General features: G+C 37.9%; 1 protein-coding gene across 1 annotated transcript in view; it reads left to right on the top strand.

Moving 5' to 3' along the window:
• The window catches only part of LOC131427685 (serine-rich adhesin for platelets-like), a 460,655-nt gene that overhangs the window by 163,238 nt on the left and 276,379 nt on the right, over nt 1–21,038 (top strand). Inside the window, exon 3 of the mRNA XM_058591094.1 lies at nt 2,876–5,787. Within this exon, the coding sequence (XP_058447077.1) occupies nt 3,205–5,787 (2,583 nt within the window). The 5' untranslated portion in view covers nt 2,876–3,204. The remainder of the gene's footprint in view (nt 1–2,875; nt 5,788–21,038) is intronic.

Here is a 21,038-nt window from a genome sequence, read left to right on the forward strand (position 1 = left end):
CTACTCTGTAAGCTATAGGGTAACAGAGGTATTTTGGTGGCCCACTTTAGGATTGAATTTATTTTGGCCCACTTTATAAAAATATCCACCAAATATTGTAATATCATTAAAAACCCCTTCCGCAATAGGTAATTTAATGTGATTAGCTTCAAATTGATGCAAAATGAGTTACTTAACATCGATAAAATCCGATGAAATCGATAAAGTTTGTTAGGTGGGCCAAAATATATGAAGTGGCCAAAATACCTCTGTTACCCTACAATTCGCACAATTTAAAAAAATAATCTCAATTTTAGTTTTGTTACCCAATTTTTTAATTCACGGTTTTCGGTTTTTTTGATTCACAATCAGAAATCTTGATTCACATTCTTGTGCGCAAAATGAGCTTATTTTCACCTCTGGTTTGAACACAATTTAAAAAATTTAAAAAAATATCTCCTCCGCCATTATTTTTATAAACATGCTCGAAAGTATTTTCTATCCAATGAAAGATATAGCAATTAGATATAGCAGTTTAGAAATAATCTGTTTTTGAACTAGTTTTGCTCATAAGTTCGGTTTACAAAACGCTACCTGAATGCGCTAGTCATCAAAAAATTGGTTTCAATAAATTCTAAAAGATATTCAAAGACACCAAGAACGAGAAATGAAAAATAAGAAAGCTAGAGCAAAAAATCTATTTTTTTAAGTTGCTCTATTAAAATAGCTGTAACACTAAAACCGTTAGAGATACTACAATAGTGTTCTCGGCAAAGTTGCTCGATATAAGTTTTCGTATAATTTTGCCAAAAGGTGCAGTCCTCTATCTCAACACATACAGAAAATAATTTTTGGATCACTCTTATAATAAGAACCACCCTTATACCATATGCATCATAATATGGCTTATCTTTCACTGATCATTTCTTCTGAAGACATCATAGCTCTAAAGTATAAGGCTAGTCCACAAATGTTTTTGTCCCCCAAAATTGTGGATCCGGACCACTGTGTAATGAAAGATCTCTTGGTCATAGGTATAGCCTGCTGTTGAATTTAACATGCATAAAAATAAAATAAGATCAAACCGTCGGCTGGTGAAAACATAGGTCGATTCAAACTAATTTTTCAATGATACGCTACACGCAAATACCGAAATCAGCATTTTGGCGAACAAATTAGTTGATTTTCTGATTTTAGTTAGTTATTTTTTGAGACAACTAAAAAAATCTTACTTTTGGTAATTTAGATTTTTTAATTCTAATTCCCTTAATAATAATAAGAAATGGCTATTTTTTAGTTAAATTCAACGTTCTGTCATTTCTTAGCTAAGGCACACTTAAACGTTCTGTCATTTCTTAACTAAGGCACACTTCATTTCCATTCAACTAATTTCCTAATTGAATTAGAAAAATAAAACGTTGTTTTCAACCAACATAAATGGTTGAATTGGTTTCTGCAATTTGCAGCTATATGGCGCTCTGTCACCGAAAAAAACGTTACACCGTAATGACTACTAGCCACTAGATGGCACATTACTACCGAAAAAAGTTTCAGTCGCGGTAGTCTTTTCTATATTGGCAGGCATAAATACGATATTGTATTGGAGAAAAAGACATAAGCGAAACATAAACTTCTTTTTGAAAATTTTTCTTCAAAATCGCTGTTTTCTTCATTCGACATCGTGAAATCGACTCTCTCACTGAAAACTTTGACCACTCGGAAAACAAAAACCGAATACAAATATTACACCGGACGGCGTAGCCCGGAAGGTTAGAAGATACAAAATACTTCATTTGACATATACAATTAGAGTGCAACATTCGAAACTCACTTCACTGTTCCGCGTAAAAACATTATTACGCACAATAGCTTCAAATGCGCACAAATTCTGAATAAATACACTTTCTACGAAGAGTTTACGTCATTTTTACATATCGGTTTAGAAATTTATATATGGATATATCGTAACACATGCGAAAAACATCTAAACAATTCGCAAGCAGTTTCAACAAGACTGTCCTTTTTAGCTTTTTAATGGATTGTTTTGCTTTGACACTTCTCATGAGTTTTTGGCTAATAAACTTGTTAATAAAACCAATTTCATTTTTGTTTTCTTTGTGCTATCGTTCAGCAATGATGGTGATAGATAAATAGAAACAAATTTTCTGACTTTAATAACAAAATTAGTTGTTAAAGAGAATTTCGTGTTGGATTGAAATATTGCTGGTTTTTGTCCAGGATATTCGCCAACTAAACTCATTCTCTAAAAATAAGAGCTTTTTTCGGCAAAGTAAATTCTCAATTTTAACTAATTTTATAGTTATATTGGAAATTTTGTTGTTAAAATCAACTAATTCAAAAACAGTAATACGAATTAGGCGCAGAGCTAATTTCGGTCGTTCCGTGTATTGAAATACTGAAACGACGCTGTCATACATGTTTAAGTTAAATGTTTCCGAATCGATTGGTTGTTAAATTGTCTCAATCCATCAACAGATAACTGAGTTATTATAGTTCAATTATTTATTAGATTAAGGCATTATTTTAATGTCAAAAGAAAGTTGACAATCTCTTTCAGATCCAATGTCTGTTACTTCAAGTGTTTATTCTTAATAGTGTTCTGTTAAATCGAAAACTTTTCTGGTATTCCAAGTTACCGAAAAAGATGGGATGTTTTCTTTTGGTAGTCATGCTTCTTACTCGAGAAGTACTGGGTTGTATATTTTTTTTTGGAAACACCATCTCAATCCCCACTCAATCCAAAGGCTACAATGGCACTCAACGGAGTTTGCCCGTATAATTAGTATCATTTTTAATTAAGTGTCTCTGCCCTCTTTGTTGCTACCGAAAGCTAACGTTTTCTTTTTTTCGTGTATTTTTTCTCACTTTTTTCCAGATTCACTTCAGAGGGGCCTCTTGCTGAGACCGGAATAATCAAGTGTTGACCCGGATGAGGAGCCGCTCCGATGTGGAATATTACGCAAAGCAGTTGAAAGAAAATTAGAAGTATCGTGTCGTACTGTGTGTGTGAGTGTCTGGGCATAGCATTCCAGAGGAAAAATTGGCAATTAAAACATTTGCCTAAAATTGAGTTTACTTTTTACTATCCCGAAGAGGATACACCAAACCGAAACCGTAACCGAGTTCTGTTGATGGAAGTTGGTGCTTGAAGAATCATCAAAGTGTTTCGTCTGTGTTGGAGAATTTGAAGTAACCGAAAAAAAAATGGATCTTTTGTTTGCGAAGAGTTGGGTTTGGTTGCTGTTTGCCATGATGGCTTCCGAAAAGCTAGGTAGTGTTTATTCGGAGACATCGTCGACGGAGGATGGTGGGCTGTTGATAGTTGCAACCGTTGGTAGCAGCGTCGTCAGTGCGATCAGTGAGACCGAAAGTGCAACGATGATACCGATGAGCACCGGAAGCGGTCTTACGAGCACTGCTTCACCGGAGATGTTTGAAAATCCGTCTTCAACGGTGTCCGCTAGTGAACCGGCGAGTGCAATTGAAATTAATAATCCCACCGAAACAATGGAAAGCTTGACGACGGGAATTGCAGTGTCGGAAAGTAGCAGCAGCAGCAGCAGCAGCATCAGCAGCAGTAGCAGTGCAGTCAATTTTGTAGATGAAACTGAGATTGAGAAGAAAGCTGATATTGAACTGGAGAGTGAGACTCCTGTTATTAGTTTCGGTATTCGGTCGTTCACAGTTGAAGTAGGTACTGGAACGGAACGGTCCAGTGACGAACCGGTGCTGGTGAATGCAACTCAACCGGAAAATGCCACTCAGCAGAGCGGCGAAGGCACAACTACTCAAGTGATTTTCTCAAGTGAATCTTCCAGCGGCGTTCGGTCGACAGCAGCGGCGACGACAGTTTCGACGGATTCGGACGAGGAGGAAAGCACAATCGCAACTGCCGAAGTCAGCCAGGTGGAAACAACATCTGTCAAGAGGCTTCTGAAGGAATCGACTAGCGACACCAGTCAAACAACGGTCACCATTAACACCAAAGTCCCCGGTGAAAAGCTTATTAATATGGATGATGATTCTAGCGAAGAGCAGCATTTGTCCAATGAAATACGGGTTGAGAAGAAGAACGGGCTCTACCGGATCAAGATAGCTGAAATCACAACGGACGAGTTTGATAATGGATTGCATGAGTCGGATAATGAGAACATGCTGATGTCGACGGGCGTCGTGGCGCCCAAATCGATTTATCCGAGCAAGATAAATATTGACGATTTTTATCCTTCCAAGCTGGAAGATTTCAAACCACCGGTGGGGGTAAATGGCATACAGCATGCAGAGGACACCCAGGAAAAATTGTTGCGAGAAAAAGCAATTCTGCGAAATAACGAAGATAACGAGAAACTTTTCGAATCGACAATCATGAAGCCATCGGAAGTTTTACCGATAATTGACGGGAAAACGGACAGTTCTGATGAGGATCGCGGAGAGACTGGAAAAAAAGGACAGGACTCTGGTGACATCTCTACCACCAAGATCGAGATTGAACTAATTGATGATACCTCGGAAACATCAGCCAATGATGAGGGAAAACCTTCCATCGATAACATTACTGAGAAGTTGGAAGAGAATGATGAAGTAATTAGTCGGATTGAGGAGAATTTTAAAGGGTACAGAACTTTCGATGTTCCAGAAGAGGCCGAACAGGAGGAGGAGCCAAAACAGGACGATGAAGTTATTACGATAGCTATTTCGTCGGTGACATTTTCATCATCACAACAATTATCCACCCAGGCTCCACCCACATCAGCGCCAATATCCGGCACTACAACTCAATTTTCACCTACCACCGAAGAAGAAATGCCAATTGCTGTCAGTGGCAGTGACATAGTGAAGGATAATTACGGCAATCTATTCATTCCCAGGCGTGTGAAAAAAAATGACCCAACCTCTTTGAAACTGAACGTATTCAATTCGACCCCGCTCAAGAAGATTGATTTCGCCAACACAAAGTTCAATACCGACAACAGTGGCACCGCACATGATCCTAACGATGTCGGCAAAAAAGATAAACCCGAGTTTTCAACCACCAAATTTTACAACAGCAAGGAACTGTACAGCGAACTTCATCATCAGGTTATGAATGACAGCGACCATCGTCACGGCAGCCGAAACTCTCTGATGCCGAAAAAAGTCACCGCAATCGTTTCGGAAAAGGACATTCTAACGGCCAAAACTCTATCCAAACCGGTGCAATCGACGGTGCCGGTCAGAAAGTTACCAACCCGACTCCCGGCCCGGGTTGAGTCAATCATCAAAAATCAACTTCTGAAGACAAACTTCATTCCACGCGAGGACTCTCCGTCCACCGTGGAACCTTCATCAACCCGAGTAGGTCCTGCGGCAACCGGTGAAAGTACCTCTGTCAATCGACCGAACAATAGCAGCAACAAATCCGGTCCGACTCCGGCAGAACACCCGCAGGATCAACAGAAAAAGATAAAGACACTGGGAGCGGCCGCTTCCGCCATCATTGCCGCAACCTCAAAGTTAACCAAAAACAATAAGGCAGCTTCGGCACTATCAGCAGCATTGAATCAGCGTATTACACCTGACTCACAGCAGCAGCAGCAGCAGCAGCAGCAGCATCATCATCATCAGCAAGCCAAACCGCAACCGGCTTCCCCACATCCTAGTGAAAATTTAATTACAAGGCCGGTCATCACACCGTTGTCCCGTTTGCAGGAGAAAATCAACACACTGGACTGTGATATCCAGCCGCTGTCACCGGACTCGAGCATCTGGCGAGGCAACGAAACCCACGAACTGGAACTGCCCATCACGGTAAGTCCGGTGATGAATTTTCCATTTTTCCCCCTCTTCAGCCATAACAGGGTTGCCCACAAACCACCAGGCCTTACAGTTTGCTTTAATGTTCCCTTCTGGAACCACCCGATGATGATGAGGAGCCAGTGCCAGTATCAAAAGGTTTTGCATTTTCCGCTGTGCATAGTTCTGGTTGGAAACATCCCGCTGTGATGCGGATCTAAACTACGTGTATTTCCTTGTACTGACGACTTTCCCGCACTGTGGCCATGGGCAACAAACCCGCAACCGTACAATAGCGGATATGTGCATGTATTTGTTGTAAATAATTATTATGAGGATTATGATGACACAAAACTAAAAGGTGACGGAAGCTGCAATCGTGCACGGATTAGCCCTCCCCCCGTGTGAATGTTGCATCTGCTACAGGGAAACTTCTTCGGGGGAGTGTCACAGGGAAATGGTTGCTACTAGTGACGCCGTAGAATAGAATGGTTGTGGATGAAACTTCTAGAAGCTGTACCTTCAGTTCAGTCAGGGAGGGATTTTGTTTTCGACACTGTTTTTTTCTGTTTCTATTTGTTGGTTCAACATAGGATTAAATTACATATTATTGATAAGAATGTGAAAACCGACTACGTGACAGAATTTATCAAGCTTCCGTTGTAACAATTCCAAACGAAAACAGTCACACCATTGGTTATAGAATGCTACACTTTTAGGAACTATTTGTAAAAAACTAAATCTGGAATTTCAAATATATGTAATTCGATAGTATTGGTAGTTTATATGTACTTGGATTGCACATTTGAGCAGCTCCATCGGAAAGCACGAAAATGGTTTGTTCCTTTTTCATTTGGCTAAAACTTCGAATAAAAATTGTTCATGACCAAAATGGGCAAGTTTCATCATCAGTTTGCCATTTTACCTCTAGAAGGAACTTTTGAGAAGAGTTTAAGCAGCTTTATCTCATGAATGGTTTGTTAGTTATTGCTATTATATGGAGGAAGTATACATTGTAAAGCAAATGTTGTGCTTATTTTTTGTTCCCATATACAATTCGACTCAGTTCATCGAGCTGAGCAATGTATGTGTGTGTTTATGTGTCAAATGATCTCACTAGGTTTTCTCGGAGATGGCTTAACCGATTTTGATAAACTTAGATTCAAATGAAAAGTCTTATGATCTCTTACGGAATTCCTGAATTTTATTTGGATCCGACTTCCGGTTCCGGAGTTATAGGGTAAAGTGTGTTCAATATTGTACACCGTCACTTATATCGGTGAAACAAAAACCGTAAAAAAAATTCTGAACTGAACTCAAAACCATTTTTCCCAATCTTAGGGTCAAATGAAAGGTCTTATGGTTCGTCCAGAAATTGCTGCGTATTTTTGGATACAACGAAAATTTCAATCGTCGTTTAGAGTACGATGGCAAAATAGTGTAAAATCATCAAAATTTGAATAAAAACTAGTAGAGTTTGTTCGTCATGTTAGTTGGTGGCCGCACGAGCCGACTTCGACTATACCGGTTCTTAGATTCCGGTGCTGGAAGTACATATAATAGTGAACCCACTTCGTTTTCTAATGGATGGCCTAACCGATCAGAGAACTGTTTCATTCTTCATGTTATACTAGTTAACGCACAAACAATCCCTTGGTTTCTTTCAAAAGTCGAAAAGAAACATTTTGAATAGAATACCACCCCGGGTAGAAGTGATTTGCAAACCAATAACAAGTTCTGCTATCAAAACCAAACATCTTAATTTCTAGCAACATTATTTAGTTTGAAATAAGAGTTAAAATATCAAAAACCATAACAAAGCCTGTATGAGAAAATATCAACAAAATATACAGGGTCCGGCACTCGAAGTGTAACCAATTAAAAAGGCCATAAATCCAGTTTGGAAAATTACTTTTACTTAATTCAAAGTGCAAAATGTGTAAAAATAATACAAAATTCAGAATCAATTCACTTTTGCTCGATATGACCACCTTTTGCCTTGACTATGGCCTTGAGACGGTCAAAAAATGAATCGCAAGTTGCCGAATGTGACTTGCAGGTATTTTGGCCCACTCGCGAACAATAACTTTTTTCAACGCCTCGAGACTGGTGTATCTTTTAGTTCGGACTTTGCTCTCCAAAATGGCCCAAAGAGAATAATCCATTGGATTCGCATCTGGTGAATTCGAGAGCCATTTTGTGGACGTGATGAAGTTCGGAACGTTGTTTTTTAGCCATTCTTGGTTCACTCGAGCTTTGTGAGACGGTGCCAAGTCCTGCTGAAACGTCCATGGTCTGCCACCGAAATGTTTGTCTGCCCACGGCTTCAAAGCAACCTCCAGAATACTTTCCCGATAATATGTCGCATATACCTTGACGCCAGGCTCTATGAAAACGATTGCCCATCTGCGGTTACAGCGGCCCAAACCATTATCTGTTGCGGGTGCTGCCTCCTGGTGGCCAATCGATGACTCAAATTCTCGTATGAACGGTCGGTCAAGTAAACCCTATCGTTTTGAGAGTTTACGAATTGCTCAATTGGAAAAAAGTTCTCGTCAGAAAATACAATGTTCGGAAATTGATCGCTTTCGGCCAAACAAAGCAACTCCTTCGCTCTCTCAAGTCAAGATTTTTTTTTTCGCGTTCACTTTTGGCAAAATGCTTTCTTGCGCTTGTAAACAATACAACTCCGAACTGTCATTTAGCAAATTTCTAGAGAGCTGATGCCCGTGCGTCAGCTGCGCGAGCGGTCTGAAGTTGGTTACACTACGAGTGCCGGACCCTGTAATTTCTTGATTTCTTGGATAAAATAACAAGAAAATATCAAGTATCTTTATGACAGCATAGCAACATTATGCCAAGATATGATGATAAAATTTGTTATTATTTTGATCTTTGTTTGCTATTTACACCTACCCGGGACCAAGGATGGCTTTTATCGTATCAAAGAACGTTCACTGGCAACTCTTCAACGATTGAATCAGTGCCATCAAAGAAAAAAGGAAATCATCGCAACAACAAAAACCTGGCATGGCTCATTTAACATAGAATCGACACCAGTGCGAGAGCGAATTTCTCTCGATGACATTTCTGAGAATCAAAGGTTAGCACGCTGCTCTGGGGATCCTCTCTAAAGCAACAAACCGTCGCTTATTCTCGTTTCGCGATCCGATTCTATACAGGCAGTTGATAATTGCGATAGAATCATTTCACTATTGCCTCTTATTCTAACTATGTGCATATAACCTTTGTGTAAGTTGTGTCTATGAAAATGTCTGTGAATGCTCCACACAAGGGTTTTGGAATATTGCAACCTAGTATGAGAATCATCAAGTCGAATCAGCGATTCGATTTTCTGCGATAATTGTCAACTTGCGATTCTCTCTTGGGAAATTCCACACAGCAACGATCATTATCAGACTGTAAATTTTTTTAAGGGCGTGAAATACTCAGAGTATGAAGTGGAGCGAAAAAATGTAGCAAAATTCTCTCAAGGTTCATGCATTGAGAGACTCGAGTTCTTATAGCATCTTCTACCGGATTGAAAATCTTGTATACAATATAGATAGCAATATATCAGCTTCTGTCAAATTTTCGGTAATCACCAACACTGTCCGGAACAGTATTATATATGAGAAAGGCATCATTACACCACTATGTGGATTGAAACAGTTATTTTAAATATCGTATTGGGTATTTAATAATTTATTGGTAAATCTACTCGAGAATATTATTTGAACAAAGCGATTAACTGCTATAAGTTATAAAATAATCTGTTATTTTTCTACATTTTGTTGATAATTTCATGAACTAATGGACGAAGTTTCAGTCAGAACTAAGTCTCAAAAGGGTCAATAATTTCATGTATGGAAGGTAACGACAAGCAAGAATGTCTCGAACTGAGACATTAGATAGTCTAATTTGGGCACGCAAAGAATTTATTAGTTGAGATCTGACATCACGATACTCCACGCATGTCCAAACGACATGATCAATATCGCGATAACCTTCGCCACAAGCATAATGATTAGGCGCGGAGAATCCAATTCGAAAGAGATGTTCATCTAACGTGTAGTGATTGGACATAAGTCTGGACATCACACGAATGAAGTCCCTACTCACATCCAGTCCCCTGAACCATGCCTTTGTCGATCTTTTAGGAATAATTGAGTGCATCATATCTATCCCAAAAAAACTTACCAGTTTTTAAGTGTTCTTTGGCGAGACACGCTATAGAATTCGTTGAAAGTAATCGGTCTCTCATAAATTTCACCCCCAATAGTATCACGTTTGGCTGAAATATCGGCTCTTTCATTGCCAGGAATGGAGCAATGAGCCGGGACCCAAACTATTGTGATTTGATAATTATTATTCAATATGACGTTCAGGCACTGTTTTATTTTGCCCAAGAAAAAAGGTTCATTTTTACCAGCAGCGTTTGAGCAAATGGCTTCAATTGCACTCAGACTTTCTGTGAAGAGAAAATAATGGTTTGGAGATGATGTGACGATTACACTCAAACTAAAATGAACTGCTGCTAACTCTACTATATAAATAGATGCAGGTTCTTGAAGCCTAAATGAAGCCGAAACATTATTGTTGAATATACCAAACCCTGTAGCCTCTTCAATTCATGATCCGTCCGTGAAAAACATTTTCTCAGAGTCAATATGCCTGAACTTACTTGAAAATATTTTTGGGATTTCCATAGAACGTAGGTGAACCGGGATTCCACGCACTTCGCGTTGCATGGATATGTCGAAAAATAAAGTTGAGTCAGGGACATTTAGGAGGCTGACACGGATAGGAATATATCTTGAAGGGTGGATTTCCTGTGACATATGGTTAAAATATACTGTCATGAATCTTGTTTGAGATTGAAGCTCAACTAGCTTTTCGAAGTTATTAATAACCAAGGTATTCAGTACCTCACATCTTATTAGCAGTCGCGATGAAAGCTTCCAAAAGCGATCTTTCAATGGGAGAACTCACGCCAGAACTTCAAGACTCATTGTATGTGTCGAATGCATGCAGCCTAAGGCAATTCGCAAACAACGATACTGATCTCACTCCAGTTTTATAATATGAGAATTTGCAGCGGAACGAAAGCAAACGCATCCATATTCCATCACTGAAAGTATCGTTGTCTGATACAATTTTATTAGATCTTCCGAATGAGCACCCCACCAAGATCCTGTTATTGTTCGAAGAAGATTTACTCTTTGTTGGCATTTTGTTATCAAATACCTAATGTCCCCCCCCACGTGAATGGTGTTTGGTATTTGAAAGTCAAAACCTGCGCGATGATTCTTCCCATCATATGCAGCTGAAGCTGCGCGGGATCATGCTTTCTTGAAAAGGCGACCAGCTCTGTTTTCTCCGTAGAAAATTCGACACCCAGATGAACAGCCCAAACGGACAAGTTATCTAAGGTATCTTGCAATGATTTTTGCAGATCAATAGCTTTGGGTCCAGTAGCTGAAACCACGATATCATCTGCAAATTGTCTTAGTATAGTAAACAGCTGTCAATGTCATTCACGTAAAAATTGTAGAGCAGCGGACTGAGACATGAGCCTTGCGGGAGACCCATGTAGCTAATTCTGAATGTTGCCAAACCGCCATGTGAAAAATACATGCATTTCTCTGACAAAAGGTTGTGCAAATAATTATTTATAATCGCTGGAAGTCCATGTTAATGGTGCTTGTCTGAAAGAACATCAATGGAAACTGAATCAAATGCTCCTTTAATATCTGAAAATACAGATGACATCTGTTGTTTTTGAGCGAAGGTAACTTGGATGTCAGACGAAAGTAATGCGGAAACAAGCCATTCGTTTCGACCCAAGTGTTGAGACGTCGAAGAATATTTTTGCCTTTCTCATATAGAAAGGTTATGCAATCACTGTGAAAACCGACTTTTGAACCGAGGCCCGGAGGGCCGAGTGTCATATACCATTCGACTCAGTTCATCGAGTACGCAAAATGTCTGTGTGTGTGTATGTGTGTGTGTGTGTATGTGTGTGTGTGTATGTGCGTATGTGTGTATGTAACGTTTTCTTTGCTCTAACTTTTCTCGGAGATGGCTGAACCGATTTTCACAAACTTAGATTCAAATGAAAGGTCTTGTGATCCCATAAAAAATTCCTGAATATTATTTGGATCCGACTTCCGGTTCCGGAATTATGGGGTAAAATGTGCAAAAAATTGTGAAAATAAGTGCACTAACTTTTCTCGGAGATGGCTGAACCGATTTTCACAAACTTAGGTTCAAATGAAAGGTCTTGTGGTCCCATACAAAATTCCTGAATATTATTTGGATCCGTCTTTCGGTTCGGGATTTATGGGGTAAAATGTGCAAAAATAAGAAAATATGTATTCTAATTTTTCTCATAGATGGCGCGACCGATTTTCACAAACTTAGATTCAAATGAAAGGTCCTGTGGTCCCATGCGTAATTCCTTAATTTCATGCGAATCCGACTTCCGGATCCGGAATGATGGGGTAAAATGTGCAAAAAATTGTGAAAATAAGTGCACTATTTTTTCCTCAGAGATGGCTGAACCGATTTTCACAAACTTAGGTTCAAATGAAATGTCTTGAGGTGCCATAAAAAATTCCTGAATATTATTTGGATCCGACTTCCGGTTCGGGAGTTATGGGGTAAAATGTGCAAAAAAAAAAGAAAATATGTGTTCTAATTTTTCTCATAGATGGCGCGACCGATTTTCACAAACTTAGATTCAAATGAAAGGTCCTGTGGTCCCATGCGTAATTCCTGAATTTCATGCGGATCCGACTTCCGTATCCGGAAATATAAGGTGAAGTATGTTAAAAATTGTATACCATCACAGAAAATGGTAAAAAATCTTTAAAAAAATTCTAAATCGACCTCAAATCTTTTCCAATTGATTGTTTTTATCAGTAGATGGTCAAACAAACCGATTTCGGTTATTCTTTCAAGAATCGCAGAGAATTATTTTGAAGAATACCACAGTATTATATATGATAGTATGATTGATATGAGAAAGGCATCATTACACCACTAGGTGGATTAAAACAGGTTTTTCGAACAATCTTCTGATGCAGGACAATATGGCAATTACAACATTTTAAACTAATGGACGAGACTCTCCACAACCTGTAACGGATTCGTCTCGGAATAATAACGACAATCTTCCGGTTCCAGAATTATAGAGTTAGGTGTGGAAAAATGTTTATATCATCACTTAAAGGGGCGTAAAAATGTTCCAAGCTGGCCTTAATACGGATCAGGGTCATTCCGCCGAAAGGATCATTTAGCCGAATCTTGCAATTGTCTTAATATTATAATTGGAATTGATTTAAAATAAACCCAAATGAATGATCATACGTTAACGCCCATTTTGTTGACCGACAATTGTACTTAATGAACAAAGATTGATTCTTGTACACTTGAATAAAGTTTGATTCATGAACCTAAGAACAGACCTCCCAAGTAAAACTTGTTGGCTATTAGCCATGGCTTTCGGCGAAACGACCCGCTCCCCTTAAAACTATTTCATTTGATAGTAATTATCAGTAGATGGCCAAGTAAACCGATTTCGGCTATCGTCGTTCTCGGTTTCGGATTCCGTAGGCACCGGAAACTGTGGTCATATTTCCAAAAATTGATCGCACTCACTTTTCTTAGTTGTTGTTTGACCGGTTTTCATAAACTTAGGTTCGAATAAAAGGTGGTCCTATGATCCTGTGGTCCCATATGGATCCGAAATCCGGTTCCGGAGTTATATGGTAAAGTGTTTTAAGCATTTTATACCATCATTCAATAACAAAACAAAAAACGTGAAAAATTTTCTAAACCGGTTTCAAAACTACTCGAATCGGTAGTCCTTATCAGTAGATGATTAAACAACGCGATTCTTGTTATTCTTCCATTTTTTCATAAAAATGATTCGCAGACCCTAAAAACTATGGGACAACTGCACAGATGAAAGAATAATGAAACAATAGATTAAAGTCTCTTGTTTGAATGTTTTGCGAGCTTTGTCGATTGAGAAGCAATTTTCTCTGAAAGAGTAGATAATTTTTTACTTCTGTGCTTGTAGAAATCCTGTGATATATTGGTTTTATACGAGGTGCTCCATCTTTTATGTCGGTGTGTAACCGCTGAATAACTTTCACATTTACCAACCGAGCGATTGCATCAGATATGTTTTGGAAACGTCAATTCAGTACAATTTTTGCCATGGATCGCTTCGAACCGCAACAACGCGCTGAAATAGTGACACTTTACATCTAAAACAGTCGTTCCATTGTGTTAACTCAACGTGCATATCTGAAAAAGAGGCGACATCGACTGACCTGATTAAACCCCCCCGTCCCCCACTCAACTTTTTTGTGGGGTTATCTAAAAAGCAAGGTTTACGGCAACCAGCCCCAAACTATTGACTCGAAATGCTTAGAAAGGTAATGGCAAACTCAGAAAAAATGAGTCATTATGCAATTGCTAATAAAGGTGGCAACTTAATTGATATTGTTTTCAAAAATTAGTTCAACAAAATATGGAACCAAACTGAATAAAAATACATCATTTATAGAAATCGGTTGTATTTCCTCAAAGTTATGCAATGTTTAGATACAGACATAAAAGATGGAGCACCCTGTATGGTTTTAGGTTTAAAAAAAATACATTGTTAGAGATTTCATCCGTTTTTAAGTTTTCGAAAGTTGGTCAGAAAAAAAATAATGTGGAGAAAATTATTATAATTTTACAAATAAATGAATCACATACTATTGGTAATAAACTTTCGAAACAAAATTAATAATATTAATAATTAATATGATATTCATATCGAAAATAATAATTTGAGCGCCTTATCTAACCTTGTATAATAAAAAAATATTATATCTTCGAATTACTACAGTCAATGTAGTAAAAAAAGAAAAGTGGGTAATATCAAAGACATAACTGGATAACGTGAATGCGAATGAAACTGACACTTTTTCCACAGTTCGAAAAATTGTTCTTCAGTTTGAGCGAATTCTATACCTATAGTTATACAAAAGGTAGACAAACATAATAGAAGCATTTAGGTCGAATTATACCAAAATTTAGAATACTTGTATTTTTTATAACACTGTAAGTAAAATGATGACGTATAACATGTAATATTTGTATATATGTATAACATGTATTAATATTTCCAATTTATTACACAAACCATTGGTATTTCTTGTATTTTCAGAAGTATCTTTTGAGAAGTGTCGTAACTTATATGGTAAATTTTTATATCTAGAACATATAGCAATGTATCAATCATAAGAGCATGCAATAAAACAAAATTTCTTAGAATCTGCACGGTTTTGGCTATGTGAATTTGGAATCTCGAGATTCAAAAGAATATGAAAAAAAAACATTTTGAGAGATTCTTAACAACTGATTTGATTCGTCAACCCATAAATTGTAGTATATTGTTATGAATAACCAAATTTTGCATCTGAGTCTGTCGGAACTACCATGTATCAGAGTATTAAACAGTTTTTAAGAAATTACATAGAAGATCAATCGACTGCAACAAGTATCACACTCAGCATTCACATCTCTTGCTTATGAACCGAATGAGCAGTACACGGCTCATGTCAAAGATTTTGATTTGTAACAAAGAATGAACAAATTCGATGTAGGCGAGAAAATCAAGATCTTTGATTATAAATCTTTGATTATAAAGAGAGAGATCTTTGATTATAAATTGAATGACTAAATTGACCGCCTTAAACAACATGCACACATTGATCACCCTCATATTAGACAATTAAAAATACTCATGGTTTATAACCATCCATAGTGTCTGCTTCACTAGCGAACAAAACGTGTCGTAAGCCCACAGCACCCAATCACTGAAAATATTCCGTATATCTATGTGTCGGTTTTGCACGATACACTTTGCGCGATGATTCGTTTAAGTCATGCGATTGAAATTTCACGCGCCTTATTTTGACACTAAATTTAACCCTAATGCTTGTTCATACCAACCGCTTTGGAGAAATTCAACCGACGTATCTTTTGCCTATTACTATCTGTTTTACTTTGAATATCGTTCTTTCAAATGTCGATTTTCTCAATCCGCCAAAAAATAGTTGTAGTTTTAACAAGAAATTTTAGTATGTAATTTTTCACTAGTTTCATAAGTTTTTGGTTCGGTTTTTCTACCACATCAAGTCGAAATTTTTGCTGCAAAGAAATACATAAATAGAAAATTTCATAACAAAGGATTATAAATCTTCACATCTGCCGTTTGGGGATGTTGATGGCAGAGAAAAATCATCTCCTTCAGAGGCGTCGTTTCCTCCAATAAAATAGCATTGAATCTGTAAAAAGTGTTTTGCTACAAGTACATATTGCATCATGCTCCGCTGATGCAGTGTGAAATCCGTTGGGAATGCGACGATCATTCACATCGTAGGGTGAACATACCCATATTCATCTCAGCTTTGGCACTCGTCACTAATATATTGACACGAATGTCCGGATGAAATTTGATGATCCCGGTTCGTACAATGAACAAAAGCAGAGAATTTGACACCGACTGAATATTCAATTGAGATGAATTGAGGCACAGTTGCCCTATGTCACCTTTGTATGCTATTGTTTTGGATTCAATTGTCACACAACGTGCGAGTCTCAAGAAGACTTTCCGTACGCCTCTCCTCTCACCGCAACCACTTTGTATCATCTTTTCAGGTGCATCATCTTTCGCGCATTACAATGCTCGTTGGTCCCGGGAGGTGCAAAAATGCTACCTTTTCTGTTTCCAACAAACATTTCCGGTGTGTGGAAAGCGATTAAATGTATTTCTTTTTTGCAATTGTTCCTTCAAGTGTTCCGATTTGAGGTCGGGTTCCTTCCATTTAAATACAGGATTGAAGATTATTTTCTGTTGTTCGAATTCGCCGTGGAATGACTGAATACCTACGGTTGCAAGTGATTTTCTTTCCTAGGGATCAAATGTTGAGAAAAGGAAGAACATCGGTAACCGTTCCCAACCCCATTTGCACACTCCCATAACGACCCCAAACGTTGAGGCGGTTTCTTCAAAATACACAAGCAATTTGCTCCGAACAATGCGGAACTGCACTGTAGCTGTGGTGACTGACAAAGAATTTCCCGACCGGTTGGCGGAGAAAGATAAAAAGCTCCAGTGGTGAACCCTCCCGATGCCGGCCGTCGTTCTGGGATCTGGTTCCAGGGTGAGTGGGTGAGGGTGAGCACAGGAAAACAACGTAGAAAACAAGCGGAAGAGCTTCAACAAGACTCGGTTGATTTAACTACTGTAATGAGCAGTTTTACAATGTTCCTTTTTGTGCACCCAGCACCATCCAGCCTCGCGCTCGATTCACCTTCTGACCTGGTTCCTTGCTCTGGTAGATGGTAAATACATGATTTGCGGTCAACTCGTGTACGGTCTGGTGAGAATCAAAATGAAAATATTCACCCTGTAGTACCCCGTGGAATATGCAGGTATGAGAAGAATTTGCTTAATGAGCGAAATACCATGCAAATTAGAGATTGGAACAAAGTCAGTACATGAGTCCATGCTTTGTTTATCATATATTTGAAAGTTGTGCTCGAATTTTACTCGATCAGTGAGCGACTAATTTCGAAATTTGAAATGAAACTTCACTTTGAGAATTTATTGTTCATGCCGGTTGGAGTGAAAATAATTCTAATTAAATGCATTTGATTAGCATATCCGACGTACAAAGATATATCACAGACACAATAGATAGCACTAGTTAATTTTGAGTGCATCCTAGAGACCACATATCAGCCGGAATAGAGCAATTCCATGTGGAATCGGCTGGCTGTTGGCACAACCCCATCGATTTGCATGAAACTTTGCATATGTGATCGGTATGGCAAATAAAGTATTTTTCACTGGTCTAGAGATTTTTTTCACTCAGCAGAGCCAAACAGTACACCGAAACCTCCATTTACGAACTAAACGGGGATTCGTAAATGGAGGTAGTTCGTAAAAAAAGTTTACGTTATTTGGAATTTACTTCGTAAAAAAAGTTTTGTGTAGTGAATGTGGAAACCCCCAATCACATGGCCTTTTTAGGAACGGATGTGATAAGTGGATGCAAGAAAATGATAGTAAGTTTAAGAGGTAAAGAGCTTTTACCCCCTAATTTATGCTAGGTGCATATAACCAATTTTACTTGATTATGTGCACCTAGCATAAATTAGAGGGTAAAAGCTCTTTACCTCTCAAACTTACCAAAATCTGTACTGCCCATACTTGCATATCAGTCCCATATGGAAAATCGGCAAGTCGAGAAAAAGACGATTAAAATATTATTTCCGAATTTTTTGATATATTGTGCTACCTAATGCGAATTTATGGTATTATTAAATGAAATATCGGTAATACACCTTTATTATTCCAACATTTCAGCAAATAAAATTATTGAAATTTGCACTGAATGGGACTGATATGCGGGTATTTTGCATATGTGACAGACATGAGTTGATATTTTTTTCACATTTTACTGAACAAACCCTCAACTTTTATTGCAATTTCTGAGAGTATATTGAGGATAGATTTCATTCCTTAAGCTAACTCAAAAATGGCGAAAATCGATATGGGACTGATATGCGAGTATGGGCAGTGTACGGCAAATAATTTCCCGGTATATACTCATCAAACCCGTTCCGAAAATACCCATATTGTAAGGGTTTTTAAGCAATATCGATAAACCGGAAGTCGCCATCTTGGATTTTCGAACCACTTCAAACATCGTTTTCCATCATCTACTCATCAATCCCGTTCCGAAAATACCCATATTGTAGTTATCTCCATGGAGCCGGAAATTGTTTTCATTGGATGCAAAAACCTCTTTTTAAGAAGTTGGCTCGTAAAAAAGTTTACGTTATTTGGGATTTAGTTCGTAAAAAAGGTTTACGTTATTTGGGATTTGGTTCGTAAATAGGGTTACGTAAAAAGAAGTAACGTAAAAAAGTGTTCGTAAACGGAGGTTTGGGTGTATCTATAATTCATTCAAAAATTCCTGAGAAATGTGGAAATATTATTCACTTATATACTGATATGATATTCAATTCGTAAACTAGATATTTTTAGTAAACATCTTACAAGCCAATTCTAATTCCATATAATAAAGATCTTGTTTGAATATTATTCAGCACTTTTATAAAATGATACAATAATCAGCTAGTTGATGTAAATTGAATGACTAAATTGACCGTCTTAAGCAACATGCACAACTTATACAGGGTAATTTTTGAAAAAATGCCCCGTAGTAAAGTAAGACGTATTCACGTCAAAATGTATTGGTTGAAAAAAGGGCTTTCCAAACATCAGTAAAAACACAACAATGTTATAGTTTATTCCCAATTTTCTATTGTCGCTATTTCATTCGATAATCTTTTTTTCGTAGGACATTGATAAAAAATCTCCACGGTATCTGAAAATGTCCAATCTGATGTTTACAACACCATCTGTCTTAGCTGTGCATGAATTTTTTGTTTCTTTAAAATTCACGTGAAACTTTAGGTGATTTGTAAGAGTGGTAGAATTTCCAAGTGCCTTCTAAGCAACTTGAAAATACTGAAAAAGTTCCAGGTAAGCTTTTAAATGTTAATAGTTACTATAAACCGGAAGTCGCCATCTTGGATTTCGAAATGATCCCAAACATAATTTTCCGGCTCCCACTAATCGAATCCGTTTCGAAAATACCCATGTCGTAAGAATTTTCAAAGAATTTCGATAAACCGATAGTCGCCATATTGGATTTCCGAAGGAACTCAAATAAAGTTTTCTGAAATCTATTTATCATATCCGTTCCGAAAATACCCATATTCAAGGAATATAAATAAATGGGAAGTCACCATCTTGGACTTCGAATCGACCTCAAACACCGTTTTCCGGCACCTACACCATGCTTCAAATCAGCTTCGAAAATACCGATATTGTAATCGTTTTCAAAGAGTATCAATAAACCGGAAGCCGCCATATCGGATTTTTTAATGACCCTAAACGGCACCTATTCATCAAATCCGTTTCAGAAATACTGATATTGTAAGGGTTTTCAAAGATTTTCGATAAACCGAAAGTCGCCAATATTGGATTTCCGAAATAGCTCAAACATCATTTTCCGGAATCTACTTTTTACGCAGAGGATACGTAACACGTAGAAAAACTGCGCTAAAAAAAGGCTTACTTCGCGAATCCGCGTGAAAAGAAATCGAAATAAAACCGCTTAACAAAGACCTCAGTGTATTGTAGCAGTTTTCATGGAATATAAATGAGCCGGAAATCATTTTCATTGAATGCAAAAACCTCTTTTCATGAAGTAGGTTTGTAAAAAAAAGTCTACGTCTAGAAAAACACGTATCGTAAAAAACGGAGGTTTTGGTGTACGGAAACGTTTAATACAAAATCCTTTTGTACGTGGTAGGCAATGAAATAGCAGTTTTTGTATATGACATTTCCCCATTTCAAGCCAATAAACATTACATTCGAGAAAATATATCGCAACGCGGAAAAATTCTTTTCATCGAAAGAGAAGAGTATCCAGAATGGAGTGCAACTACATAAGATAATTTAATCTTACGTGATTTTTGATTAGGAGGCGGCATCCTTGTGAATTGCTGGTAACCTACGAATACCAGCTGATTACATGTCAATTCTGTGAATAACCTGATTATCTCTAAAATTATTCTTGAAATGATTTCTGCCATATGGGAGAGTTTGTTTGAGCTTCATTATGATCGAACAACTTCCAGACTGGTCTTCTAAGTACTAGATTATGATTCATCGTCCTGTTCTGACGCCAATACTATGGACACAATAAAACTACAGGGTCCGCCATCTAACTTTTTTTTTTAACTATCGGTTATTTCGACATTGGTAACCTTCTCACTTCTGATATGACAGAAACTTAGTTTTATCCTTCCGTTGAACGAAAATGGTTGTGTATACGCTTGAGGAACGCGTGAAAATAGTGAAGTTTTACTTTGAAAATCATGGTAATGTTGCGGAATGTGTGCCAAAAAATCATCTTCTCGGATAAGACACATATTCATATCGACGGGTATGTTAATAAGCAAAATTATCGCATCTGGGTGACGAAAAACCCGCACGTTATCATGGAGAAGCCGATGCATCCTCAGAGAGTGACGGTTTGGTGCGGATTTTGGTCTGGCGGCATCATTGGACCATTTTCGAAAATGAGGCAGGAGCCGCCGCCACGGTCAATGGCAAGCGC

The sequence above is a fragment of the Malaya genurostris genome, chromosome 2 (genome assembly GCF_030247185.1).
Source record: "Malaya genurostris strain Urasoe2022 chromosome 2, Malgen_1.1, whole genome shotgun sequence".
NCBI lineage: Eukaryota > Metazoa > Arthropoda > Insecta > Diptera > Culicidae > Malaya > Malaya genurostris.